This window comes from Bombus huntii, chromosome 3 (assembly GCF_024542735.1).
Source record: "Bombus huntii isolate Logan2020A chromosome 3, iyBomHunt1.1, whole genome shotgun sequence".
NCBI lineage: Eukaryota > Metazoa > Arthropoda > Insecta > Hymenoptera > Apidae > Bombus > Bombus huntii.
This window is the reverse complement of record NC_066240.1, coordinates 13,245,662-13,273,644: the sequence shown is the minus strand read 5'-3', so window position 1 is coordinate 13,273,644 and position 27,983 is coordinate 13,245,662. Positions and strand designations below refer to the sequence as shown.

Below are 27,983 nucleotides of genomic sequence, written 5' to 3'. Positions count from 1 at the left end.
CATATTTTATATCGTAATTAATGATGCAACGAATATAAAATATTACCTGAAATAATGTGTAAGTTGTAGAAAAATATTTTATATATTGTAAATGGAATTACTCTTACACATGAATATCTACCCATAAACGGCGCTTCAGTCGTCATAAGTAAGTATATACGTGATAAAGAAAAATATGTTCCATGATTAAATCCATTTTCTACAAGTTTGACAGATGATCAAATGTCAGTTTTTAGAAACCTCGGGAAGATAACATATTACTGAGTAATTTACAATGGAAGCAGTACCGAGGTTGCCGATGATATCGTTTCAATTAAAAGTTAGCCCAGAACCTACTACGTTTGGACCAAAGTTAAAGCAGGTATGGATAAATAAATCACACTGCAACTTTTTTTTTATCATAAATACTCAATTTTTGTTTTTATTATTTACAAATTTAAATTGTCATTCTATATTTCCATTTCGCAAATGAACTGCGTGATCATTCATTAATTTATTTCAGTTTGTCAATTAATCTAATTAGAGCTATAATCATTTTTTGTTTTAGTATATATGTGATTTTTATAATAAAGATCCAGCAACATTTACACACGAAATACATCAGTTAGAAAGCTTACGTGCAGTGGCTGTACGGCCACCCATTGATGTAGCTGGTTGTTCATTGTTGAAAAGATATTATTGTCAATTGCATTTTCTTCATAGTAGATTTCCTATGGGAAAAGATGGTATAGCAGCGGTCACATTCACATGGTAAAATAATTGAGATAGTGATGAATAGTTATCATTAGAATTAAAAAATTGAATGTATTTTATTTTAAATAGGAGAGATACATATGCAAACATGGTTTGCTCATTGGCAAATATTCGCTTTGAAATAATTTCTATCTTGTATAATATTGGTGCAATGCACACTCAGTTGGGAGCACTTACAGAAAGGACATCAGCTGATGGGATGAAGATGGCTTGTGCTCATTTTCAATGCGCAGCATGGGCGTTTGAGCATTTAAAAAATAGTTACCCACAGCCATCTGGTGTAGATTTAGCTCCAGAACTTATGACATTTATGCACCAGCTTTGCTTAGCCCAAGCTCAAGAATGTATATTAGAAAAAAGTATGCTTGATAATCGTAAACCCACAATCGTAGGTAAGTATAAAAGAAATAAGATTTGCATAAATATATTACATTTTTTGTGGCTTTAATTGTCTACTCTTGTACATCATTCTACAAGATATATGTATCATGTAGCAAAAGTTGCGAGACAGATAGTGGACTATTTCAATCTGGCATTAACTACACTTGAACAAGGTGGAAGTGAGGATGGAACCATATCAGATACCGTTGGAACTAAAATTTATAAGGTAAAATTTAAAAATATTGCTTACTGTTATTAATGAAACATTGTTCTAAAAATATTCTTTTTCAGAGCTGGAAGCATTACCTGAAATTCAAGAAAGCTTATCATTTAGCAGTTACATATTTATATCAAGGATTAGCTGCTGAGGAGCAAAGAAAGATGGGAGAAAGGGTAGCATTTTATAATGCTGCATTAGCTTCTTTAAATGAAGCACAATTAATTTATTCAAATATTCCTGGAGAAAAAGCAACTATAGAAGAAGCACTTACATTTACAAATGACGTGATAGAAGGGAAACGTAAAGCAGCTAAAAATGAAAATGAGTACATATACCACGAGGAAGTACCAGAAAAAGAAACATTACCTACAGTAAAGGGAGCTCCTTTAGTTAAAGGAATATCTTTTAGCATCAATGATCCTGAAGTTTCAGGTCCTGATATATTTGCCAGGTTAATACCAATGAAAGTGCACGAAGCAAGTTCTTTGTATTCGGAAGAAAAAGCGAAAATATTACGTTCCGTCGGTAGCAAAATTGAAGAGAGAGATCAGCAACTCAATACCTACTTAACGTCCTTAAAATTGGAACATATGAGTTTATGGGATCCCGATGCTCAAACAACGGAATGGGAGCGGTTACCTCTTCCTGATGAATTGGTTGAAAGATGCGCAGCACTAAATGCAAAGCAACACATTATTCAAGAGTTACTCGATATAATGGGAAAATTATCGGATACTAGCCAAGATGTTGAAAAAATATTGAAAGAAATTGAGAAACTTCTTCTTGATGAAGAACAAAAAGAAAAAGAATATCAAGATACGGTTGGAAAGAGGCCTCCGTCGATAGTCGCCACTGATTTAACCAGAGAAGCTAAGAAATATGAAGAAGCTCATAATAAAGCTTCAGAAAGTAATCATGCTCTTCATAAAGCAGTAACGATGCATGTAAAAAATTTGAAAGTACTTTCTCAACCGCTTGCTGACCTTATGGCCCATATACCTTCGCCAAGTGCGTACCTATCAGAACAAAATACTGAAAAATCACATAGCGCAATTGAATTAGAACGAATGCATACTAAGGAACTAAGGCGCATTTTGAATAAAGTTGACGAAATGCGTAGACAGAGGAACGAATTGCATGCAAAGTTACGAGATTCAATTTCACAAGATGATCTAACACGCTTACTAGTTACTGCCACGTCCGATTCTGGACCCTTGGATCGTTTATTTGCAGATCAGCTAAGTAAACATCAAACTCTAGTAACATTGATAGACCAAAATCTTGCTGCACAAGATAACATCTTAGCAGCTTTAACAGATGCATATGCCCAAACTGCTAATGTACGAAAAGGGGTCGAAGAAATATTAAAACGCCGAGAACATACTATTTCTTCTTTGATTGCATCTTACGATGCTTATGAAGACCTATTAGCAAAGTCTAGCAAAGGTCTCGAATTTTATAGGAAATTAGAAATAAATGTCTCAAAATTACTTCAAAGAGTGAAAAGCACTTGTAAGGTGCAAGAAGAAGAACGTGAACAAATACTTGCACAGGATAGCAATAAAAATTCTCAAGAAAGGATTGATACAACAACAGCTGCTATTTATGATCAGAGTCGAAATCGAACTGGAAGTGGACTTAAGTTAAAGGATTATTTAAATAGCAGGCAGGAAAATATTCAAAATCAGTATTATAATGTATATAAAGAGCAAGGTAAACAAGTTCAGATAGATGCAGCAACAAAGTCATACTTGAATGACGCAGTGAATAAAAATGCAATGCATTCTAGTGGAGTGACTACGTTGGATGCAATGTCGTCTACGAAATCTATGCAGCAGTATTATTCTACACCATATACGGATTACAAAACGAATGTACCCTATACACATGAAATTTCAACATATAACGAAAATACTGCTTTAAGCCAAAACTATATGCAAGTAAATAGTTCAGATACTGTAAATACTTATCCACAAGTAATTGGGACGACAGCAAACACTGCAGTGCAGTATCCAGTAAATTCTTTTGTATCCAATGGACAATTTTCTACAGCTTTAGATGGACAGCATAAGTATTCTGCTAATCCTCAAACACTTTATAACTATCCTACCAATACATTACAATATGAAAATTACCAACCTTCTGCTGATTATGCTGGATATAATATTGCACAGCAATATCCTCCTAATTTTGATAAAACTGCTAGTACTAGCGTTACTACAGCTGAGATACCTCAAACATCGATGACACAAACGTCTGCGCCTCTAGCAAGTACAGTTAATAAAACAACAGATGTACAAGCACAGCTTTATACTACTCTAGCTCAACAAGGGCAGCAATATATACCTGAATCACAACAAAAATTTGTTTCTCAAGAATCTGCTTCAACTATCAGTCAACATGTATTACCAGTGGATAATACTCAAATGCAAAACTATATCCTCCCTCAAATTAGTCAAAGTGAAGTTTCATGTACTCAAAGTTTCATTGGTACAATGTATTATAATCCATCCGAGTTACATGCTCAACAAGTCACATCGAATCCAAGTACATCCGAAACGACTAATATTCCTGCCTCTGGCCACTATATGCAAACACAATATATGAATACAAGCATTCCTCAACCTGTTTATTCTACTAGTTCTTTAACTGTTCCAGTAAATAATATGGGGACTTCATATTCTTCTAACTTGCACAGCTCCAATGCTGTACAATATCCACAGCAGAGTAGTACAGAACAAACTAAACAAATTTATACAGATAAAGTATACCAATATGGATCACAAGTCTCAGCTAGTGACACCACTTTAACTTATCCTAATACTTATCATGGTTTGCAACATGCCAGTGTTTCATATACACAAACTATATTACCTACAGATACTTCTAATACATATGCATACTCAAATTGTTCTACTAATACAGAAATAATTCAAAGTCATACAAAGCCTTTGGCAAGTATGCAAAGTTACACACAAGCATATCAATATCCACAACAGTACCCTGGGTATGGTGGTTATTCTCATGTATACAACCAAGGATACAATTATATCCAAGGAAATCAAATAACTATGCCAGTGACAGAATCTTATAAAGGCCAAATGGGATACACTTATAATTCCACCAATCAATGTTATGAATACAATCCTAGTAATGTTCAAACTTCACAATCAATTCAAGTATCACAGCAACCTTCTGAATCAACACTGCAAATAAATACCGGCATTAACAATGTATGCCAACAACAAGAAAGTAGTGCAAGATACACAAATGCTAGTAATAATTCTATGGTTAGTCAAACTCCATCTTCTCAATATTCAGAACAGACTTATCAGCCTCAAGGTGTAGCTGACATTTATTACACTACACCATATGGTCTCCAAATGCAAAGTACTCAAGGTAAATATCAAACTATTTTCTTGTATTAACATTGCAATTATTTAAATTTTATGTTTAACTTTTCTAGCATCCTCTAATAGAAATGAAAACTACACTAATTACAATCAAACATACATGCAAGCTGCTAACAATGGAACTAATACAACGACAAGCGCGAATCCTACTAAACCCGCTACAATGTCAGAGAAATCTAATGTGGACTTGCTTGCTGACCTTGATGTCACTATAAATCATGCACCTTTAGTGCCAGAAGTACGTCCTGTCAATAAAAGCAATGCACAAGACGAAGCTGTAATGAAAGATACGACAAAAGATGAAACGAAAGATACTGCTAGTGAAGATGATAAAGTAAAGTCGAATGACACTACTACTGTCGAAGATAAGACGGAAAACGAGAATTTGCAGATTGTATGGGATACGTGGTACAATGACGTGCAACCTAAAAAGGATCCTTTAGGGGATCCAGTAGCATTGCAGAAGTTTATAAATGAAGTTGAAAAATATGAGAAATTTGTAGATAGCTTACTTGTTAAAACATTAAGTGGAGCAACTAATCTTGATATAAAATGGAAGGAAGTCCAAGAATTTGAAGTAGGATCATATGAATTCCAAATTACTTGTATAGTGTAAAATATTATTCTGTTAATCGCACTACAAAATAATATACTTGAATTTTAGGAAAGGGAAAGTGGAAAACAATCGTGTACAGTAGCGCTAGCACATTCTTCGGAAAATAGAGTAATGGAATGTATCCCATATGACACAACAAAGGTACAAATATCGTCGACAGATATTCCAAATTATATTAATGCTTCTCATATAATGGAAATTACACAATGGATACCGACAGCATTTATTATTACTCAAGCACCATTGCCGGACAAATTAGAAGTATTTTGGATGATGATATGGGAACAAGAAAGTGAAATAATTGCATGTTTAGTATCCGATGCACAATTAAATGGAGAGATATACTGGCCTATAAACGAAGAAGATATTCTGAACATTGGTAGCTTTACAATATCATTAAAAAAGAGAGTAAACCATGTATCCTACATCCAAAGAGTTATTTCTGTGCATAATACTAAAAAGAACTCAGAAAAGACTGTCGTGCACATGCAATTTCTCACATGGCCTTCCAAGTATGTCTTCGAAATAAATAATATTCAATCATTTTATGTATATAATTTTTTTTTACTTTTCAGCGGTTTTCCTAGTAGTCCAGGTGCGCTGCTTACTTTTTCAACTGATGTAATGACAGAACAAGCACTGAGACGTTGTACAAAACCAGTGGTGGTGCATTGTTTGGATGGTGGAGCACTAAGCAGCTTATTCCTAGTAGCAGCAGCAACAGTATGCCATATACGTGCAGGTTGTGGAATAGTCAATGTACCTCTTGTATTCAAGGGTCTTCTGAAGTGCCGTAAACAAATTGTAAATAAGGAGTCCTTGTTATTCGCGTATCAGTTGGTATTATACCACGCTCAAGACATTTTAATGAAACGTAAGAACTATTTCTCCTCTAATTGTTTATATGATTTGATCGAATTAATTCAAAATAAAATTTTCTTATCGCATATTTAGGTGGAATTTTATCGTCTACTCGCTCGACATTTGAGAATTTCGAAGGATTAAAGGGAAATAAGGACAAAACATCAAGGAAGATGCATCCTTCTGATGATTTCCTTCAAACTCTTGGCATAAATACCCAACGATCAGATGTTGACCAAGGTATTGTAAAGTAATATTTTTTACAAAGTATAGTTTAATGATATTGTTTAAACTTTAGGTCGACAAAAAGCTTCTACTGCTAATTCAATACATTCAACTACGACGTCGATTCAAGAGAAACCTAAAGAAGGAATAATTGATCCGCTAAGTCAACTGGATCCTCTATGGTCTATTAGAAGATAATTAAATAAATTTGCAAGTAAAACTTTATTATGCACCAGCCAATAAATTTATTATTTAAATGAACGTTTGCATTCCTGCGTTTTTTAAATTAACGATATTGCTAAGAGTAAAATAATTATGGTAATTGTATAAACATTGCAATTCGTATTGATTCACATAGATGACACGATATTTCTGAAACAAAAGACACTTATGGTTCAGGAGTTTCATAATCTTTAAGTTTTAATGGTTTTACAATCTGTAAAATATATCGAATAAAATGTATGTATAAAAAACAAATGCTGTCTGTTTACATTTATTTCCATCTTCACCAGAAAATCACATATTTCCATACACATCCAGAAAACATACGATATAAGGCATGTGTTTCTAAAGCATATGGATGATAAATTGATACGTATTCCTAATATACATATGTTCATACATACATGCACCACAATTCAAAATCACTTTATAATCAATTAGTACTATTTTACATCGTATACTACTACTGATGTTTCTGACAGTTTTCGAGTTTATGATATATATATATATATCATATATATATAACCTTGGTTACAAAAGAAATCTTCTTTAATGCAAATTTATTCTCCATATGAACACATGATTAATGGCATAATAAATCTTTACCCTATTAATTCTCAGTAAGTATAAGTAATAAAATTACATTTTTTATTAAATTTAGTCATTTTATTAAATGTAATTACTTATGTATATGTAGGAAGCAATTACGAAGATGATCATTATCTTTGAACACAGGGATCGTTTAATAATTTAACGTTTAAAATAAATGCTTCTCTAAGAATATTCAACTTGATAAACTATACCCTGAATATATATATTCTTTAAGTTACAGATAATAGTACGTTCTTACAAACGCTATTAAAATAAATATGCTGCTGGATTCTTTTCGATTATTATAAAGATTACTTCCAAAATTATTTCGTAAATCGATATAACTATATTTACTAAAATAATGTATGTATATAATGAGGCCTGAGTATATTTTTTATAAAAGTTTCAATTACACTATTTAATGGAAATTGTAATTCTGTATTTAGTGCCATGTTGATATCTTATAGACAATTATAAAACTTATAAGCAAGTGAAATTATGAAAGTTTACAGAGATGTGATAATATTACTTTTTTCTTATTAGTCCATATCTTTTTTAAATTCCTCTGTTTCTTAAATCTTTCACTTTATAAATTCGTACAAGCCAATGTTCTGTAGTGTAAGCTTCTTCTAACATGTCTAGCTCAAAGTCTTTATTACCAATTTCCATGTTCCTAACTCTGTCATATCCAGAGGGTTTGCCTGTTTAATCATAAAATTATTCAAATTATATTTATTTTAAACTAGTATAAATTATATTCATGTCATAATAAAAAACTTACCCCCTTCTGTATAAACTTGACCGAATCTGTAATAACACATTTTATACATAAGACAATTGAGCAAAATTGGAGAACCTTCTTTGTCAACTCGGAATTCTCCTGCAGAGTTATAATAATCCCACTCTGTTATAGATTTTCCTTTTTCAGTGCTTCCGCCGATACGCACCATCCATAGGAACTTATTAATGTCTGAAATCATAATTGAACAAGTTCTTAGACAATTTTAAGTTATAGCTTCATTTAGGTTTATATATTAATTGTAATACCATCCGACGAGTAGCCTGTAAGTCCTCCAAAAATAACAAGAACATAATTAACATCTAGTTCTCTCATTATTTCGTAAGCTTTTTCCTCAGAGCTTGCCATTGCTTGGCCGACTCTTGATATGTGAGTATTGTTCCATGTATTGTTGTCTACTAAAATGGTACGATTTGCCATCGCCGTGATCTGGTATCCATAATCCCACCAAGACATTACTTTGGCATTCTGCAGTTAAGAAACGTAATTTTAAATGTTGCAAATTAACAGAAAATTGTCTAAGTAGACTTATAAAATTACTTCTGGCGTATTCATCCGTAACCAATAATACGCTTCTCTAAAATCATCAAAGATCATGCGACCACCATCTGGAGAACGCGCCGATAACACGATACTAGGCGAACTATAAGCTTCTGCTGTAACCCATGTACAGTGGATGGTATACGAAAAGAAGAGAATACACATTACTGTTATAAAGAGCGTGGCAATCTGCAAATCAATATGTCAATATAAAATTTCGTAAAAAATGAAAGTTAAGAAAAGATGTTCATTGTAATTACCTCACTTCTGAGTATATAATTACTTTCAAACTTTTTCGACTTTTTATCTGTAACTTTTCCTCTTTCTACTTGTTTCATATAAGTGATGAGTAAAGAGGAAGCTCCGATGCCACCCAAAATACACATTACTGGAGCCAAAACCAACATTAATCGAACCATTACACCCTGTATAGTTTAAAATTTAAGTGCTTGTTCGAATTTTCGACATCAATTTTTAACGAATTTTTAATGAAAACTTTTTACTCACAGCAAAGTATAGACTTGTAACTCCATACAAGATGAGGAAAATATTTGAATCTGTTAACTTAGAAAAACAGAAGTATAGACCCGAGGGAAATAGAAATACTAAAATCTGAAGATCAAAGTAAAAAGAGCTCCATGATGTTGGTTGATGTTCCGAAACAGACGCAATTATCGGTATGTGATTCTTTGCATAGGACGGGTCCAAAAGAGAATAAAAGCGACCAGTCCATGGAGATATTTTTCCTTTCAATTTAGGATGATAAAAAATTAATAAATGTTCTTTATAATCTAAAGAAATATATTATCATTATTGTATATACCTGTAATAGTTAAGATAACACCTAATACAAATGAAATAGTAACTACAGAAATAACAAGACCACGGAATAATACTTCGAAGTCATCTTGTGACATTTTACTACGCAGATAATCAACTAAAGCGTGAATCTGGCAAAGTCCAAAAACTCCCAATGCCTGTACAAAATATAAATTAATTTTGTGTAGAGAGTATTTTCTACAAAACAGAGATACTATATTTTATACTTACAAGCATGTGTTCAGAGCTCTGAACAGGTTGAAAACCAACAAAAGATATTTGCATAGATAAAATTGTTCCTAAACAATATACAATACTGTATGCAATGTATATTCTATGAGAAAACCTGCCAGTCACCATTAAAGTTAATACATGTAAAGGAATTAGATTAATTAGGAATACATAGCCACCCCAAGAAGACACCATATAAAAATATGCAAGAGCAGCACATGTTGCCCAACAAATTGCTCCAGTTTTAACTGCTTTGATCCACATGTAATATGTAAATAACATACAAAAAATAGCTATGCCTTCATTATCATAAGATCCTGCCACTGATCGTGATATATAACCAGGTACAATTGCTATCATAGCTGCAGCAAACAATCCTGATGCAGAATCCTTAAAATCATACATGAAGTAATGTATTTTTGGTTTATTATACTAAAAATACTACATATATATTGAATATATTTTTACCTTCAGTTCTTTGGTAAGTAAGTAAGTAATAATTGTTGTCAAACTAGAAAATAATGGAGCTAGGAAGACACAAATAGTGCGTATATCTAAGGTAATATTTAATAACCATGAAAGGCGATATAATGCTGCTGATGTTATCATTAATCCTGGATATATTGTTCCTGAAATAATTAATGATTAAAGTATATTACAATTAAAAATTAATATAAAAGAACATACCTCCAATTATCCTCCCAAGAGGATACCAAACACGATCATCAAACCAATTATGAAAACTATAAAATCCATTTTCTGCTAAATACTTTGTTGTGCGATAATTAAAATATGGATCAAATTCATGGATAACACTCTCAAATCTTAAGACAGAGAACAATCTTGTTGCAAAAGCTATAAAAAACGATTACATTTACTTAGAATATTACAAGAATTCTTCTTATTTTAATTTAGGAAACTTACATAAAATTGCTGCAAGAGATAACACAGTCAATTTCAAAAGAGTCTCCTGCTTCTGTGCAGACATACGCAAACCTCTTGTCTTCATCAATGTAACCATATTGATGAGGCTATAAGGTGTTACTCTCTTAAATAATTAAAACACCACCTTTATAAAATTTACCTATAAAAAATGTACTATTATTTATACTGATATTATATTTATTTATTTGTGATAAAAGCTATACTTGTATCATATGCGGAAAGCAGGTAAATACTAAAAAAAATTATATGTTAAAATCTTCAATGCATTATTATACAGGATGTCTCAATGTTCAACAGCCAAATTTTGTCAACATATTTTTATATTGAAACAAAAAACAACTTCAGGAAAAAGAATATATTTAACAAGTAATATTGATACATGTGATAAAATAACATAAAGGTTTATTGGTTCACATTGAAATGAAGTAAAATCAAAATGAGTCTTATACTTATCTAATCTGTACTTATTCTTGTTTTACAGCACTGTAACTACAAATTTATTATTGTTCCTATATTGTTATATTAAGTATTTTTATTACAACTTTTTAATAAAGTTTTAAATGAGTTATGCTTATATAACATTTTTTGCTTGAATATAGCCATAGATTACACTGACGAAACTCGGCTGTTAAATCCTGAGGCACCCTCAGTTATCATATCAATAAAAGCTATAACAAAAAACACATGGCGTTTGTCATTGTCAGCAATAGGTTATGATGCTTCATAGAAAAGAGATAGTAGAATAGAAAATATCGAACGTACGCGATTAAGAGATAAATGAATGAATATTGCCTCAACAAAAAAATAGCAATTACATGCTAAATGAACTACATGAATTCAAATGATAGTTTTCCTCATTAACTGACCACGTACACAAAATTACCGGCCGGTGACATATGTATATTTTATATCACATATCTAATCGTTCCGCATCATATATTTATGTAGTTTTATATATGTTACGTAAACCGTGATGTGAACTTACGTATTTACGAATTTTACAATACAAGAAAAGTAATAAAATAACAACGTCATTTAAATTACTAACTGAGAAACATCGCGACTCGAAAGAAAAAAGCATAGATTAAAGTCAGCTGCTAGTTGCGCTACCTACAATCGAAATAAGACCAAGCAAATTATTTGGTATTCGTGCATATAAGTACGTTATAGAAAGAAAAAATTAAAACTATTCTTTGTTCAAATAAACATTGATTATAGGTTATTATAGGTTAAATACTGAGCGATAAATTACTCTCAAGTTAAAAATAAAAAAAAAATTTTAATGTAAATACGTCCTCTGGTGTAATTTTTAAAAATAAGATATGCTTATAGCAATTGCATCTCGTGTATAGTTGTTCAATGGTTTATGATTATCAATAAATCTATCGTTCCCGCCAGAGGACCGGTATTTGTATTATGTTGCACGAGATTTCTTTCCTTTCATTATATTTAAGTACTATATTTTGTTCCGCCAGATTTGTGTTTTTATAACATTTTATTTACCGTAACAAAATGACCGAAGGTAATTTTTAATTTATATGATTGATCTATATCTTTAATGTCACATGAAAAATCTAACCTGCATCATATAAATGATTAATAGATATTTGAACTGTATTCCTTTTAACATAATGCAACAATTCCTATATTTTAGCATTTTATTATAGTATTATATAGCCTTAGAAAAATATTCTTAATCAATTATATATATATATATATACTATTTTATTTTTTATATTATTCTGATTAATCATATAAATTGTTAACAAAATGTTATTTTATGAATTTTATAGAAAAGGAAATTACACAGGATATGTGGACTCCTTACAAGGAACTACAGAGTCTTGTGGAACGGTATATTACTTCTTCTCCAACAACTTATGATCTTCAATATCCTGAATTTACAGAAGCTTTACGTAACCATAGGCAAAATTTTTTAACTCTTTTAAAAAATCCTGTAAGTGATTATATGATATCATGTATTTAAGATTATGTGAGACAACAAAAATATTACAAATTTGTATAATATATGGTTTAAGATATATTCTATTGCAGCCGCAGAATGTGAACAGCAGAGAAGAAATAACAAAGGGAGCAACAGATGGTATTACACTTCCTGGCTTAGGACATCAGTTGTTGTCAAAAGAATTGGTGGATGAAACCCTTATTATATCAGACATGTATGAACTTAATGAGTTCATGGCATTAGATCTTTTATGCACTGCTCAACTACAAATGCCTCATCACCCTGGTTTACCTAGAGGATTAACAGCTATTTTATTATATTATGATGGAAAGAAAGCGCTTACATCAACTTTAAGAATGCTTATACAAGCAAGAATGGGACATAGTTGGAATATTGATGCCCCAATAGCTCTTCTGAGACATATTACGGAGTATACAAATAAATTACAAGAAGATGGTTTATTAGATAGGATTTTATCATTGTTAGAAAAAATGGATCCTGTGAAGGAGCAAGACCTACTAGAAAAAAATCGAGCATTAGGTGGATCAAAGCATCGATACATGGTCATGAAACTTTACAATGATTCTAGACAAGATTTAGCAGATATATTATATTTATGGTCTGCGCAATCTTCATTACCAAATCCAATCTTATTTCGTTTACTATCTTTATTACAAACGAAACAAATTGATGAAACGTATGAAGGTGGTATGGATAAAGTTACGCTTGCTATTATAATGAGTGTATTAAATGCCATCAATTTTAGCTCGTTACATAGTCATGAAAATGGCGAAGGTATATTCTTTAGTCGACTATAAATATAAATTTTGTGTTGTGATTTGTCATATTATATAGAGTCTTTTTATTTCAGAATTGATCAATTCTATGCCATTAATTGCAGAAAGAGGAGCACACGACGAACTATATCAAAAATTAATATCAATGAACATCAATTGGGAGTGTGCTAAATTACGCGGACTTATACAATTTGCTTTTGCAGTTGCTCTCACAACAATAAAAACCACCGCTAACGTACAGGTCTTGAATATTACTATTGAAGACGAAAGATTACTGGAAGCAGCATTAACAAATAAATGTTTTCATTTTATGGCTGAATTATTATTTAGAAACAAGAGCATATATTATGAAGAATTTTATATCCGCTATTTCCACTCTCTTATTTCCGATTTTATATTATTGATGCCCTTAAAAGTTAAAGATCTACGGAGTCGAGTGGACGAATCTATGCGTTTGATTCAGGCATACCAGCAAGAGGGTATCAAACCACCCTTGAATCTAGATAATCATTTTGAATATCTAATGTTAACTGTGGCAGAATTGTATAAAGAAGACCCTTTGAAACTGGAATTAGTTATGGACTATTGGTGTCATCACTCCGGTCATGATTCTACACACGCATCTGCTACTACATACATTAATCGCTTGCCATCTAGACAAGTTGCTCTTTTTAAATTTGTACGCCTTGCTGGTGAAATATTACCAGCGGGATTATTTGTTCCATATCTTAAAATGATCGCATCTCTTGCATCTTCTACACAGGCAGCACGGCAAGCATTCAATTTTCTTAAACCAAATGGTAAGTAATTCGTGTTTCAAAAATATATTATTGTTTTCATTGAATGAATTAATAATTGAAAAGTAAAAAAAATTCATAGGATCTTCAGGATCAACAACAATTTCGTGGGATCACTTTTTTAAATCTCTAAGCCAGTACTATGATAATCTTAGGAAAGAACTACCTCCCAGTCAAGACACTGTTTACCGACAAAGGAGCCATCCCAAAGGCATTACACCCGAAGAAAGTAAAGGTCTTGAAGCAGTGCTGTTGGTCGTTCAAGTGATTGCGAAAAACGACGAAATATCAAGAATAGCAATATGCGATCATCCAGGGTGGAAAGTATTACCATCTTTAATCGGTTTAGTCAGTTGTGGAATACCGATTCCACTGAAGAGTGTTTTGATACGAACACTCGCTGCGTTAGCTAGATCACCCGAAAGTTCATCCACCGTATGGCAAAGTTTGGAGGCTGCACAAATACTTTCAACTATACCAACGATAAGCAGCTATCAACCAAGAGGAGTTCAAAGTGAATTAGAGGAGGTTGAATCAAAGAATGAAAGATATCCATTAACACGAGCAATGTTAGAACTTTTAGACGTTCTTACTGATTTTCCTGTATTGCGACTATTAGGAATGGGGCAGCGTAATCCGGGCTTTGATCCGTATTTACATTTTATTATTAATACTGTCTTTTTAAAGTTTCATACACGGTCATACAAGAACCCAGGAGAAAAATGGGAAGTTGCAGAAGCTTGTTTAAAAATATTTTCAAAGCTTATTAAACAATATGAACCAGCTGTAGAAGATTTCATTGGATGCAAGATGGAGCTCCAGAATGGAGAAGTTACAATAGTTAATTCTGCTCCTGGTTATCATATAATGACCCAATTACATTCCAAATCCGAATTACTTCATGTTATACTATATATTCTTGATAAAGGTTGTACTCATTTCGATACTTATGAACAGTTTCCTGCTAAAAAGAATCTTGAAAACGGCACATTGTATTGTTTGGAAATATTGGAAAGAGGATTAAAAACGCAGCACAACTACATGGCTCAATTAGCCGCTGCGAAATCGATAAATAAAATTTTGACCGGACTATCAAGATTACTTTTAGAGGTGGATCCACAGTCAAAAAAGCCTGATTATATGATCAATGTTGCTAAATATGTTTCGTATAGTTCTTGGCTTCCACAACACGCGTTTCATGCTGTCGGAGTTATTCATGAAGTGACCAACGAACCAGGAGCAGATTCCGAATTGCTTTCTACGTTTACAGCTACTCCTACTTTAGCCACAAATATCAGGCACGGTTTTGTGGAATGCTTAGATGCAGATACAACTTTCGATGAAGATACGGAAAACGAAAAGCAATACACTGGTAGCTGCAAAGAACGTATTTTGCTTTTGATGATGCAAAGTATTATACGACCTACTCCAAATCTTTCTCACTACCTGTTAGGATTTGAGATTACCAAAGATATTAGAAAAACCGTTCTACAGCAACCTGGTATTCTGGGCTTCCCACGAACATGTCTGCATTCAATATTAGGAATTTTAGAGCAATCTCTTGAACGTGGCCGTGACAAAATAACAGAAGCTTGCTATTGTTTCCTCCATACGTTAGCTGTAAATAACAAGACATCTGTTCCTGTATTGAGATTTTTACGAACTAGCGTAAACCAAGACTTCGTACAAAGACATCTCACGAAATTACCATTTGAGGGACAGAACAAAGCAACAGAGCTTGGTTGTATGTCGTGGTTATTAAAGATAGCCGCAATTGAATTACGTGTCGCTGGTGGTAGCTTACAAAATTCTCTGGTTCAACGATTAGTTGGAAACTTTGGTCAAGAAAAAGGGCAAATTGTGCCATCACAGAAACTTCTGATGGACCTTCTGCATTATATCGAATTTCAACTTCAATTGGAATCACCATTATCTCTAGATTTCTTCGATCCATCACAAGTAGAGATGGTTTTAGGACGATGTAGCGTTCCAGTTACATTGATAGGGGGCCCTCGACTTATAGACATAAGAAAGCTACATTCTCTTATCACAGAAGAATTGGCTGTTACTCAAAGTAGTGCAACCGCGACTCAGCGTAATCTCATGCAACAAGAAGTACAGAAAATTTTGACATACGCTTTGAAAAAGAATCAAACAAAGCTTTTATCTTATGCCACTGTCAAATTCGTAGAGGGCTGGTGTCAAACAACAGAAATATTGTTCTGTGTTGCAACAAATCAACAACTTCCTACACCACAAAAACAGAATCTGCTGTTAAATCTATCCCACGATTTGTTACAGAAAATGACGTCTTGCGAAGCTTTAAGCGAGATAAAGACCTTAGTATCTGGAACAGTTCTGATGTTACTTGTACATTTGCGAAACAGTTTTCTCACGCAAATAGATAACGAATCATTTCCTTCGTCGCCCTCGAATACAACGATGATGAAGATCATTTTGAGTCATATCCTGCAATGGATCTTGAATGCAGGAGCTTCCTCACAAAAAGTAATAACCCATTTATATGCAGCATTGCTAAATTTCCTCTGTGTGGTCGGTTTAGAAAAATCAGAAAGTACGAACATCATTGATTTAATGTACGTTAGTCAATTAGATAGTTCAGTGAACAGAGTAATGCCTGTTCAAGAACGTTCTCATCGTTACGCGACGATACAAGTGATAAATAGCTTTGGAAATAAATTGATGGACATTTTATGCCATAATTGTTCAGGTGGTCATGACGTTTGTAAAATGTTAGCATTGTCCTGTCTAGACAAAATCTTGGAATTGGATTACGACAATGCCTGGATCATTTATTTAGCTAGCAGAGGATATTTAAAGCACATGATAGATAGTCTTTTAGAATCTGATAATATGTTACGGTGTATGCTACAACCCGAACCTGAGACGTTAAGACCACTATATTTGTATGAAGCAAAAATGGCAACATTTTGTAGAATGGCCTCCACAAGATTGGGTGCTGAGAGTCTTTTAGAAAATAGGATCTTATCATGTATGTCAAATATGATTGTATTTGATCGACATCCCGATGTTCACATAGGATTTGAAGGAGGTGACTATTCTTTCATACCCTCCATTGGTCAGCGTTATCAGCAAATCTTCTTGCCAGCTTTGTACCTTTGCGATGCTCTACTTACTACTCTGGGAACAGAGAACCAGTCGTGTGCCATACAAGTTTGTGGCTTTCTACAGAGCCACGGAGATATTGTTAAAATAATACTACAAAATGCCTTTTCAAAAGCGAATACACTTTTCTTGAAAGAGATCGCTTGTCTTACAGGAGTAATATCCCGATCTGCGAATATTGATATGTACAAACTGGTAGATGACGAATTGGCTAGATCTGAATTTGACGACTGTAAATTAGGAGACATTAGTGGCATGAGAGAACTTCGTGCTCATTTGTATGAATTACAAAGATTAATGCTGTCGCTGTTGTATAAATTTCAATTGCAGCCCGCTCCTGTTCGTTTATGCCACGAGAAAACAGAAGCAAACCAGCAACATATTTCTTGCGTACAAATAGTTGCAAATATTATGCTATACACTCGTAATCAGATGCAACATAGTAGAATGGATCAAAAAATAAGGAATGTGCTGTTTGAGCCTCATTTAACACTGAAACCAGGAGGAAGGGAAAACAGAATGAAAGACACTTCTGGCGGAGTACATTTAGGAACGATCGTTGATCAACTTGTATCTGTTACGGATTTATTGCACACCGAATTACCTCACATTGATACTCTCATTAGCAAGTCGGCAATGATAGGAGAAATGAGTACAACCGAATTGAAAGAATATATGTCCGAAGAGGAAGCGGAACTCGATGTGCAAAAGCAACGAATAATAGTGGAACAGCGATTGAATCGGTGGGTGAAAGAAAAACGTCAAACTATAAAGTATTGTTCTTTAATAATAGAACACGCATTATATATTCTGTGGAGCCATTTGGATTTCTATATGATACAAGTAATGTCACGGTACAGCCGAATGCAAGGTAATATGACATCTATTAATGGTACAATATAATTAACGATTCTTCAAATATTAAGTAAATATTAAGTGAAATATTAAAAATTTTTCTGTTTTAGTATCTCCAGCAGGTATAGATGAAGATATGGTAGCATGGAAAGCATCTTCAGAAACTCTAATGGAATTAAAACAAGGTCTTGTTTCTACATTTACAGATAACTTTATTACACAATTATTAGATACACATAACGAATATGCAAAAAATACAGTGGATCACAGCTTTGTTGAAGCCCTTGTTAGAAGAATTAAAAGGCTATTACAGTTTATAATTGTACAATAACATCCCGTCTATAATTCGAATTTATAACATATTTTTTTACATATCTGTGTATTTACGAACATCTGCCAAAACTCTCGTAGACAGTATTTATTATAATAATTCGACAGATACAAATTTTCAATAAATGATTTATATAAAAGTACAATTTACTTTAAAAAAGTACCTTCATGTTTTTATTAATTAACATTCTCGAATTATAATTGAACATTTAGAAAATTGTTGATGTATATCATTTTGAAATACAATTTTGTTAAGCATAATAATATATATGTAAAATACATTTTCATAGTTATGTTCTGTTGCTATATTAAAATTATGTTGTGTATTAATAATAAATATTTATAAATGCCCTTTTTTTAAATTTACAATTCCATATATTACAATAAGTGGAAGAAAATATATTAAATATTTTCTAAGAAGTAATAACAGCCTCATCCCATGGCCCATAAATATTATCTTTGTACTTCTGGCATCTTACATACCAATAAGGGCAAATAAAATGTAAAAATACTATAGTTGCAATAAATACATAAGAAAGAGTTTGTGAAACTAGTAGAAGAAAATATAATGTATTTAATGTTAAAAGACTTGAGATCAGTATTTTGCTAGTTAATTTATGCATTAAAAACGGTAATAAAACAAAACACTGAACAGATACAGTGAGAAGAGAAAAGGCATGTAAAGGAGATGCCAATCTAGATGCTAGCATTAAGGAACCAAATATTGAAGATGTTATGGACAAAGAATCGGACAAAGAGATCTGTAAAGGACCGTACTTACTAAATATTAAATGTACCAAGAACATTAATATTGTCATGGCGTAAATTGTATCTGTACTGATGGTATCCGTTAAAGTTTTCAAAACAGGTGACAAAATATATCCAAATGTAAGAAAAATCAATACAGTTCTAACATGTTTTGTGAACTCTATCAAAGTACTTGCCTCTTTCAAACAATATATAAAATAACCCAATATTGTGAATATTACCCCAAATACAAATATGATATCAGGTCTGGCCCATTCATTGTATAACCAAATAAATATAATAACAAAAAGAATGACAATATTTAGTTGAATGCATATGCTGGCACCGAAAGTTATTGCTTCGATTAATGTTACATTATTTGGTTTTATTTTGCGTAATTGTTCTAAGAATGAGCTATTCGTATAATTATCCGGTAGACCATAATTTTCATATAAATTCTTCTGCCATTGTAGCTCTACTGTCATAATGTATGTTGCTCTTTATTTTTATCAGAATTTTAATCGCGTAGAATATGAAATTTGATTTTCATTAATTAAATATCATGAGTCTGGTGTTACCATGATATGATGATTAAAATTTTCATATATCCTTCGTAATTCATTCGCTGGATTTTTGCTTTGCATATAACTTACTACAAAAGAAGTAAATATGATTTGAATTAATTTTAAATCATATATGGTTGTAATTCTGAATAAATTGGGTAAATTGAGTAAATTGTTTAGCATTATGACTATCAAACCATACACTTTAGTAAAAAGAGGTTATTGGAAGACACTGCTGTGCGAATCCTTCTGAATTCGTTAAATCATAAAACATATCTCTTTGAATGATAGATTCATTTATCTCGTCTGAATTAACCAATCAAACGTAATTTATGACATCAGTGATCGCATAGATAATGATTGATTCCTATCTGTGCTGTTGTTTTCCATAAAATAACCGATAAATGTATTGTCGAGTTGTTTGTATATTTTAACTGTGTAATAAAGAAGTGCGTGGCAAGAATATGGCAGATATTTTGAATAACTCGAATGTAATTCATTTCAAAGAAAATACTTTATTTGTTTCCTCAAATATATCATTCACGCGGGATTGATATGCTACAGTAAGCTATTTACATGTTAAATATTTCTTCACTTAAATGTAAGCGTAGGTAAATACAAATTATTTTATACAGGGTCATTGGTAACTGGTGGTACAAGCAGAAAGGGGGTGATTCTACGCGAAAAAAGAAGTCGAAAATATAGAATAAAAATTTTTCGTTCGAGGCTTTGTTTTCGAGAAAATCGACTTTGAATTTTCGCCCGGTACGCGTGCACTTATCACGTCTCGTTATAACGGATCTCACTGTAAATTTTTAAACAAATTAAAAAAAAAAAAATTTTTTTATTCTATATTTTTGACTTCTTTTTTCGCGTAGAATCACCCCCTTTTAGCTTGTACCACCAGTTACCAATGACCCTGTATATGAAAAATATGTCCTTTTTTCATTTTTGTAATATTATTAACATCATTGATTATATCTCTGTATACAGTTTTATGTTTCATCATTACAGGACAAAGTTATTACATATTTCATGAGTAAGATAAAATTCTAAATAAAGATGCAGAAATTTAGACAAGCTCAAGCAGAAAATAAAATAGCGATTAATAAACATTTAGAAGCAAATGCTTATCTAGAATCTTCCAGTGAGGATGAAGATGATAGAAATGAAGAGGATATACAAAATATAGTTGGAAAAGTAATATCTGCCTACCAAGGCAAAGAGGCAGATGCAGAAAAAATTTTATCGTATTTAATTAATATTTTTCAATCTGGCAATGCTGTTTGTTTAATATGTATTTCAACTGTAAAAAGAGCAGATCCAGTATGTTTTTTTAAAACTATATAAATTTATGGTATATAAACTTTGTTATACATTTTGCATTACAATATATGTTAATGTTCTAGATTTGGAATTGTAACAAGTGTTTTGCTTTCCTACATCTGTCTTGCATTTTGCATTGGATACAGGATAGTTTGAATGTTAAACGCGAGAAAGGTATCACATCATTATGGGCATGGTAAGAAATAATTTAAAATGTTCTGCAGATATGTATATTGATAATACATTCATTTAAACATTATATATGAATATTATTCTAGTCCAAAATGTCGTATGGAATATAATCAAGATGACATTCCTCGTAACTATAAATGCTTTTGTAAAAAAACCATAGATCCCCCATATAGTCCATGGAATATTCCACATTCCTGTGGAGAAACATGCGACAAACTGCTGCAACCAGAATGTGGTCACAAATGTGTTTTGCTTTGCCATCCTGGACCATGTCCTCCTTGTGCAAAGACGGTATCTATTAAATGCTACTGTGGCAAACAGATGCCTCAACAACGACGATGCAATGCCAAAGAATGGAGTTGTGGTACTGAATGTAACAAAGAGTATAAGTTATGTTCACACACTTGCAAAGAAGTGTGTCACTCAGGGGAATGTCCTCCTTGTCCAGAAATATTATTACTAGAATGCCACTGTAAGAGTAACAAAGAATTAAAGCAATGCTCTGGAGGTCTATGGACTTGTAATAAACTTTGTGGCAGACCTCTTTCTTGTAATGTTCACATATGTCAAAGTAAATGTCATTTAATTGGCGACTGTGGACCCTGTCCATTGGAGAAGAATAGAACCTGTCCGTGTGGGAAAAAACGTTATGCCATTTCTTGCAAACAAGAACAGCTACCCACATGTGGAGATACATGTGGAAAATTATTAAATTGCGGTTCGCATTATTGTAATATGAGATGTCATACAGATCGTTGCGGGCAGTGTTTAGAGGTAGTCACAAAATCGTGTAGATGTGGCAGCTATCAGAAAGAAATTGCATGTGGCAAAGAATTCCATTGCAATAAAAAGTGCATGCAAATGCGGTTGTGCGGAAGACATTTGTGTAATAAGAAATGCTGCGACTGCTTGATTAAAAACACGTATAACGTGTGCGAAAAAGTATGTGATAATGCTTTAAACTGCCGCAAACACAAATGTGCTGCTCCTTGTCATAGCGGCCCTTGTTATCCATGCGCACGGACTGACGTTATTCAATGTAGATGCGGATATAATAAGATAACAGTACCATGTGGTACGGTAAAAAAGATCAAGCCACCATCTTGCAATAAGCCATGTAAAATACCTCCAATTTGCCATCATCCCAAACGAGAAACCCACAAATGCCATCAAGGTCACTGTCCACCTTGCAAAAAGATTTGTGGCATGATATATAAACGATGTGGTCATTTCTGTGTAGCTGTTTGCCACACGAAAGTGTGGCTAAAGGTGAGCAAAAATGACATAAAGACGCAACCAGCAGGACCATGGGACATACAAAAGGAAACTTATCAGCTAAAAACATTACCATGTCCACCATGTGAAGTTTCTGTACAAGTTACATGTTTAGGAGGACATGAAACGCGTCCATGGCCTTGTCACATGGCTAGACCTACGTCTTGCGGAAGATTATGCGGGAAAACGTTATTATGCACGAATCATACATGCGAATTGATTTGTCATAAAATACCATCATCTGAAGAAAATAAGAATGGTACCCCGTGTATGGAATGTGAAAAACCATGTTTACTTCCACGACCACAAGGATGCACACATTTATGCTCAGAACCTTGTCATCCTGCACCATGTAACCCTTGCAAACAATTAGTTAAAATTTCATGCCATTGTGGTATAAGCACTTTATATCATAGATGTTCTGAATTAACATCGGCTAAAGCTGAAAGACGTAATGAATTGCTCAAATGCGGGAATCAATGCCCCAAAAATGTAATTAAATTATGTATTACCATAGATTAATAATCAGTCTATATATATATATATATATAAATAGTAAATGTACTATAATGTTAAATGTGCTAATTATGTTCCATTTCAGTATCCTTGTGGACATCGGTGTATAAATGATTGTCATCCTGGTCCATGCAAGAATGAAAAGGAATGCAACAAGAAGGTGAAGCTGTTTTGCGTGTGCAGACGTATTAAGAAAGATTTTATCTGTTCTGTGGTGCAGAAAGAGGAAATTTGTATAAAATGCGATGATATTTGTGCCAAACTAATAGACGAAAAACGCCAAGCCGAAGCTGCTTTATTAGAACAAAAGCGGCAAGCTGAAGAAATACGTAATCAACAAGAAATAGAGAAATTTGAACGAAAATTTAAACCCCGTCGCAAAGGAAAAGATAAATTCGATAAAAAACAATTACAAAATGAGACATGTAATAATTATAGAAAATATTGGATTTTAGGCATTTTAATATGTACAATAGGTATAGTAATATTTTACATGACTGCTCAACAATTGTAACGAAATTATGTACATATTAAACTGTATGTTTGCAATGATTTGTAATTATAAACCTAGATTATATTTTTAATTCTAGTTTAATCGTTTGAGTTCCAGGGGTCATTGAAAAAACTGAGTCGAAAAATCAACAAACAACGCAATAGCAATTTGTTACTTTATGAAATATATCTATATTATTATATATGCGTACTATTAGTTTATAAATATTTCAAGTTTTGTTCAATAAAAATTATTAGGAAGGTAACGATGAAATACAAAATACCGTCAGTCGTCCGTAGCGTTTAAATATATTGGGACTTTTCGACACAAAATCGAAACAGTGTGATCGCGCTGCTTGGAACTCAAACGGTTAATAAATTAATGCCGAAACTTTCAATAATTTATCGACTAATGTAAGATATTTCAGTCTATTAAATCTTTCTTGTAACTTGTAGAATTACAAGGCCCAAAGAATTTTTGATTATGTACATTTTGTAAATTTCTGTTATATGTCTAATGGTTGGCAAAATTGTGAGAGAACTTTAATATTGTACTGGATTTTTATTTTACTATGTAGTGTTTTGGCGTAAATCAACTTTACTACTGTAACATAAAGTAATCAAATTATTAAAAATTATTTATCTACAGTTTATTTTTTATGGACTAATGATAAATTTAGCCCTATTAAATGTTAATTTCTTCAAAGTGCCATCTAGCATTAAGAAGTTACCTTTCAAGCTTTTGAAGCAGACGTTTGTATCATTTAGAGGTTAGATGTACAAAAGAATTTTGTTTGTGTTTACATAAGTGGATCAACAAAAAGTTAGAATGGCAGGTCCATCGGTTTCGTTATCAACGAGGAACAAAAAACATTTTTTGGGTGTTCCGGCACCTTTAGGATATGTTGCTGGTGTTGGGAGAGGGTAATATATAAGAAGCAATGTTATTTAGCTAACCTAACCCCTTTTAATGAAATAAAATATTAATATATGGCTTTAACACCTTGTTTTTTAGAGCTACTGGATTTACAACTAGATCTGATATCGGTCCAGCTCGTGATGCTAACGATGTTTCGTGAGTACTGTATTATATTCCAGCTTTTCCCCTTTAATTGAAGTATTTCGTATCAATGTTTCATATCTTGTTTGTAGGGATGATAGACATGCTCCACCAACAAAAAGAACAAAGAAAAAAGAAGAAGAAGAAGAAGATGAAGAAGATTTGAATGATTCTAATTATGATGAATTTTCTGGATATGGAGGATCTTTGTTTAGTAAAGTAGGACAATGAAAGAACACTTTATTAAATATTTATAATTATATGATTCAATTTATTAAATGATTAAGTATCTTGCAGGATCCATATGATAAAGACGATGAAGAAGCTGATGCTATTTATGAGGCAATTGACAAACGAATGGATGAAAAGCGTAAAGAATACAGAGAAAAAAGGCTTAGAGAAGAGTTAGAAAGGTATCGTCAAGAACGTCCTAAAATACAACAACAGTTTTCTGACTTGAAAAGGGAATTAGTAAATGTAGCCGAAGAAGAATGGAAAAATGTTCCAGAAGTCGGTGATGCTAGAAATCGAAAGCAACGAAACCCACGGGCGGAAAAATTTACACCATTACCGGATTCCGTCCTTGCACGAAATTTAGGAGGAGAAACATCTACCAGTATAGATCCATCAAGTGGTTTGGCATCAATGATGCCTGGTGTAGCAACACCCGGAATGTTAACACCAACAGGAGACTTAGATTTAAGAAAAATTGGACAGGCTAGAAATACTTTAATGAATGTCAAGTTGAATCAGGTTTCTGATTCTGTAGAAGGGCAAACTGTTGTTGATCCAAAGGGTTATCTCACAGATTTGCAAAGTATGATACCAACATATGGTGGTGATATCAAGTGAGTTAAAGAAACATCAAATGTATTTTAATGGTAATTATAATTCAATGAAGTTAATATTTATTCTTAATTTCAGTGATATCAAGAAAGCTAGGTTGTTACTAAAATCTGTAAGGGAGACAAATCCTAATCATCCACCAGCATGGATCGCTTCTGCTCGTTTAGAGGAAGTTACCGGGAAAGTGCAAGCTGCACGGAATTTAATAATGAAAGGCTGTGAAGTGAACCCTACGTCGGAAGACTTATGGTTAGAAGCGGCTAGGCTGCAGCCACCAGATACAGCTAAAGCTGTAATTGCACAATCTGTACGGCACATACCAACGTCTGTTAGAATTTGGATAAAAGCGGCGGATTTAGAAACAGAAACAAAAGCGAAAAGAAGAGTATATCGCAAAGCATTAGAGCATATTCCAAATTCAGTGAGATTATGGAAAGCTGCAGTGGAATTAGAAGAACCAGAAGACGCACGAATTTTGCTCAGTCGAGCAGTCGAGTGCTGTCCAACCAGTGTAGATCTATGGCTTGCTCTTGCTCGATTGGAAACTTATGATAATGCTAGGAAAGTTCTTAACAAAGCAAGAGAAAATATTCCAACAGATAGACAAATCTGGACAACAGCCGCAAAATTGGAAGAAGCGAACGGGAATAAACATATGGTAGAGAAAATTATCGATCGTGCAATATCTTCTTTGAGCGCGAACGGAGTGGAAATTAATAGAGAACACTGGTTTAAAGAAGCTATGGAGGCTGAAAAAGCTGGAGCAGTACATACATGTCAAGTTATTGTTAAAGCAATTATTGGTTTCGGAGTGGAAGAAGAAGACAGGAAACATACTTGGATGGAAGACGCAGAAACCGTAATATTTTATATTTGTATTTATAGTCATATGAGCAATTACTTATTGCATTTATTGTTTTAGTGCGCTCAACAAGGGGCACTAGAATGTGCTAGAGCAGTCTACGCTTATGCGTTATCGACATTCCCTAGTAAGAAGTCTATTTGGTTACGTGCAGCTTACTTTGAGAAAACTTATGGAACGCGAGAGTCTTTAGAATCTTTGCTTCAAAGAGCAGTTGCTCACTGTCCAAAGAGTGAAGTACTTTGGCTTATGGGCGCAAAATCGAAGTGGTTGGCTGTAAGTAAAATTCATGAAAAATGAAATTTCACGAAAGTGCTTTTATAATCTATGAATAATGTTATATTCTATTTTAAGGGTGATGTTCCAGCAGCAAGAGGTATTTTATCACTTGCGTTTCAAGCAAATCCAAATTCGGAGGAGATTTGGTTAGCAGCCGTGAAGCTAGAATCAGAAAATTCTGAATACGAAAGAGCTAGACGGTTGCTCGCGAAAGCAAGAGCGTCTGCACCAACTCCTAGAGTTATGATGAAAAGTGCAAAATTAGAATGGGCTTTGAATAATCTCGACGCAGCCTTACTGCTTCTGAAAGAAGCTCTAGAAGCATTCGATGATTTCCCGAAACTATGGCTAATGAAAGGGCAGATCGAAGAACAGCAAGGAAACTTGGACAAAGCTTTGGAAACATACAATCAAGCTGTAAGCATTCTCTTCTTTCTTTTTATTAATTCATTTTTAGTTAGGAAGTAATCTTTTAGTTTTATTTATTTTATAGATAAAAAAATGTCCCACTTCTATTCCACTATGGCGTTTATTAGCACAATTAGAGCACAGAAAGGGTCAAGTTACTAAAGCTCGGTCAGTTCTGGAGAAGGCTCGCTTAAAAAATCCGAAGAACCCAGAGCTTTGGTTAGAAGCTATCAGAAATGAATTAAAAACTGGTGGTGTTAGAGATATGGCAAATACGCTTATGGCAAAAGCACTTCAAGAATGTCCAACGTCTGGTTTACTTTGGGCAGAGGCAATTTTTATGGAACCTCGACCACAGAGGAAAACTAAAAGCGTTGATGCTTTGAAAAAGTGCGAGCATGATCCACACGTGCTTCTTGCAGTATCTAAGTGAGTGACTGTTTATTACGACATTTTTATATAATGACACATGGATTATTTGAATAATCTTTTATCATTCTAATAATTATTTCATAGATTATTTTGGTGTGAACATAAAATTTCGAAGTGTCGTGACTGGTTCAATAGAACAGTGAAGATAGATCCAGATTTAGGAGACGCGTGGGCATATTTCTACAAATTTGAGCTTCTAAACGGTACAGAAGAGCAACAAGAAGATGTAAAGAAAAGATGTATTGCTGCAGAACCCCATCATGGTGAAAATTGGTGCAAAGTATCAAAGAATATAGCGAACTGGTGTTTGAATACTGATCAAATTTTAGTATTAGTTGCAAAAGATTTACCGATTCCAATATAATTAATTAAGTAATTTAGAATACTGTATATATCTATTTTTTAAAAATTAACTATTAATTATAACGATAGAATAAAATCCTTTAAAATTTATATATATATATATATATGTACTTT

General features: G+C 33.0%; 6 protein-coding genes across 13 annotated transcripts; 4 read left to right on the top strand and 2 right to left on the bottom strand.

The window, feature by feature from the left end:
• Positions 1-3: 3 nt before the first annotated feature.
• Positions 4-6,730, top strand: LOC126863446 (tyrosine-protein phosphatase non-receptor type 23). 3 transcript variants are annotated; one of them, XM_050613621.1, is made up of 11 exons: positions 4-148; positions 230-361; positions 548-750; positions 823-1,145; positions 1,248-1,360; positions 1,426-4,753; positions 4,821-5,344; positions 5,432-5,895; positions 5,959-6,257; positions 6,338-6,484; positions 6,543-6,730. In XM_050613621.1, the coding sequence occupies exons 2-11, from the start codon at positions 275-277 to the stop codon at positions 6,665-6,667; spliced, it is 5,613 nt and encodes a 1,870-aa protein (XP_050469578.1). In that variant the 5' UTR covers positions 4-148; positions 230-274; the 3' UTR covers positions 6,668-6,730. The 3 variants fall into 3 exon arrangements, with proteins under 3 accessions (XP_050469578.1, XP_050469577.1, XP_050469576.1); XM_050613620.1 differs by having other exon boundaries at positions 6-148; positions 207-361; XM_050613619.1 differs by lacking the exon at positions 4-148 and having other exon boundaries at positions 155-361.
• Positions 6,731-7,484: 754 nt separating this feature from the next.
• Positions 7,485-11,722, bottom strand: LOC126863474 (dolichyl-diphosphooligosaccharide--protein glycosyltransferase subunit STT3A). Of its 3 annotated transcripts, none has more exons than XM_050613689.1 (12): positions 11,602-11,722; positions 10,596-10,755; positions 10,359-10,526; positions 10,140-10,300; positions 9,672-10,061; positions 9,445-9,598; positions 9,129-9,367; positions 8,882-9,046; positions 8,622-8,810; positions 8,330-8,549; positions 8,064-8,252; positions 7,485-7,983 (listed from the first exon to the last, which is right to left on the bottom strand). In XM_050613689.1, the coding sequence occupies exons 2-12, from the start codon at positions 10,690-10,692 to the stop codon at positions 7,838-7,840; spliced, it is 2,118 nt and encodes a 705-aa protein (XP_050469646.1). In that variant the 5' UTR covers positions 10,693-10,755; positions 11,602-11,722; the 3' UTR covers positions 7,485-7,837. The 3 variants fall into 3 exon arrangements, with proteins under 3 accessions (XP_050469646.1, XP_050469644.1, XP_050469645.1); XM_050613687.1 differs by having other exon boundaries at positions 11,483-11,708; XM_050613688.1 differs by having other exon boundaries at positions 11,490-11,708.
• Positions 11,723-11,972: 250 nt separating this feature from the next.
• On the top strand, positions 11,973-18,648 carry LOC126863445 (nuclear pore complex protein Nup205). Of its 2 annotated transcripts, XM_050613617.1 has the most exons (6): positions 11,973-12,138; positions 12,410-12,573; positions 12,672-13,377; positions 13,454-14,179; positions 14,259-18,194; positions 18,289-18,648. In XM_050613617.1, exons 1-6 carry the CDS (start codon positions 12,129-12,131, stop codon positions 18,507-18,509), a joined length of 5,763 nt encoding a protein of 1,920 aa, XP_050469574.1. In that variant the 5' UTR covers positions 11,973-12,128; the 3' UTR covers positions 18,510-18,648. The 2 variants fall into 2 exon arrangements, with proteins under 2 accessions (XP_050469574.1, XP_050469575.1); XM_050613618.1 differs by lacking the exon at positions 11,973-12,138 and having other exon boundaries at positions 12,432-12,573; positions 12,656-13,377.
• LOC126863516 (phosphatidylinositol N-acetylglucosaminyltransferase subunit C) lies at positions 18,499-19,743 on the bottom strand. The gene has a single exon (XM_050613794.1). It carries the CDS (start codon positions 19,738-19,740, stop codon positions 18,922-18,924), a length of 819 nt encoding a protein of 272 aa, XP_050469751.1. The 5' UTR covers positions 19,741-19,743; the 3' UTR covers positions 18,499-18,921.
• A 489-nt stretch (positions 19,744-20,232) lies between these two features.
• Positions 20,233-24,267, top strand: LOC126863468 (NF-X1-type zinc finger protein NFXL1). 3 transcript variants are annotated; one of them, XM_050613676.1, is made up of 5 exons: positions 20,233-20,381; positions 20,833-21,144; positions 21,228-21,340; positions 21,423-23,103; positions 23,213-24,267. In XM_050613676.1, exons 2-5 carry the CDS (start codon positions 20,881-20,883, stop codon positions 23,639-23,641), a joined length of 2,487 nt encoding a protein of 828 aa, XP_050469633.1. In that variant the 5' UTR covers positions 20,233-20,381; positions 20,833-20,880; the 3' UTR covers positions 23,642-24,267. The 3 variants fall into 3 exon arrangements, with proteins under 3 accessions (XP_050469633.1, XP_050469634.1, XP_050469635.1); XM_050613677.1 differs by having other exon boundaries at positions 20,280-20,419; XM_050613678.1 differs by having other exon boundaries at positions 20,292-20,429.
• Positions 24,204-27,959, top strand: LOC126863457 (pre-mRNA-processing factor 6). The gene is made up of 9 exons (XM_050613655.1): positions 24,204-24,543; positions 24,635-24,694; positions 24,772-24,898; positions 24,977-25,527; positions 25,604-26,384; positions 26,448-26,663; positions 26,742-27,083; positions 27,160-27,503; positions 27,591-27,959. The coding sequence occupies exons 1-9, from the start codon at positions 24,449-24,451 to the stop codon at positions 27,868-27,870; spliced, it is 2,796 nt and encodes a 931-aa protein (XP_050469612.1). The 5' UTR covers positions 24,204-24,448; the 3' UTR covers positions 27,871-27,959.
• Positions 27,960-27,983: the final 24 nt, after the last annotated feature.

Bases quoted from the DNA above. Each gene is read 5' to 3' on its own strand.
- LOC126863446 (XM_050613621.1), top strand. From the start codon at position 275: ATGGAAGCAGTACCGAGGTTGCCGATGATATCGTTTCAATTAAAAGTT. The intron at 751-822 runs GTAAAATAATTG...TATTTTAAATAG, and splicing joins GCAGCGGTCACATTCACATG to GAGAGATACATATGCAAACA. The intron at 6,485-6,542 runs GTATTGTAAAGT...TTTAAACTTTAG, and splicing joins ACGATCAGATGTTGACCAAG to GTCGACAAAAAGCTTCTACT.
- LOC126863474 (XM_050613689.1), bottom strand. From the start codon at position 10,692: ATGGTTACATTGATGAAGACAAGAGGTTTGCGTATGTCTGCACAGAAG. The intron at 9,599-9,671 runs GTAAGTATAAAA...TATTTTGTACAG, and splicing joins AGAGCTCTGAACACATGCTT to GCATTGGGAGTTTTTGGACT. The intron at 8,811-8,881 runs GTAATTACAATG...ATTGATTTGCAG, and splicing joins ATTATATACTCAGAAGTGAG to ATTGCCACGCTCTTTATAAC.
- LOC126863445 (XM_050613617.1), top strand. The intron at 13,378-13,453 runs GTATATTCTTTA...TTTTTATTTCAG, and splicing joins TAGTCATGAAAATGGCGAAG to AATTGATCAATTCTATGCCA. The intron at 14,180-14,258 runs GTAAGTAATTCG...AAAAATTCATAG, and splicing joins CAATTTTCTTAAACCAAATG to GATCTTCAGGATCAACAACA.
- LOC126863516 (XM_050613794.1), bottom strand. From the start codon at position 19,740: ATGACAGTAGAGCTACAATGGCAGAAGAATTTATATGAAAATTATGGT.
- LOC126863468 (XM_050613676.1), top strand. From the start codon at position 20,881: ATGCAGAAATTTAGACAAGCTCAAGCAGAAAATAAAATAGCGATTAAT. The intron at 21,145-21,227 runs GTATGTTTTTTT...TTAATGTTCTAG, and splicing joins CTGTAAAAAGAGCAGATCCA to ATTTGGAATTGTAACAAGTG. The intron at 21,341-21,422 runs GTAAGAAATAAT...ATATTATTCTAG, and splicing joins ATCACATCATTATGGGCATG to TCCAAAATGTCGTATGGAAT.
- LOC126863457 (XM_050613655.1), top strand. From the start codon at position 24,449: ATGGCAGGTCCATCGGTTTCGTTATCAACGAGGAACAAAAAACATTTT. The intron at 24,695-24,771 runs GTGAGTACTGTA...TCTTGTTTGTAG, and splicing joins CGTGATGCTAACGATGTTTC to GGATGATAGACATGCTCCAC. The intron at 27,084-27,159 runs GTAAGCATTCTC...TTTATTTTATAG, and splicing joins TGGAAACATACAATCAAGCT to ATAAAAAAATGTCCCACTTC.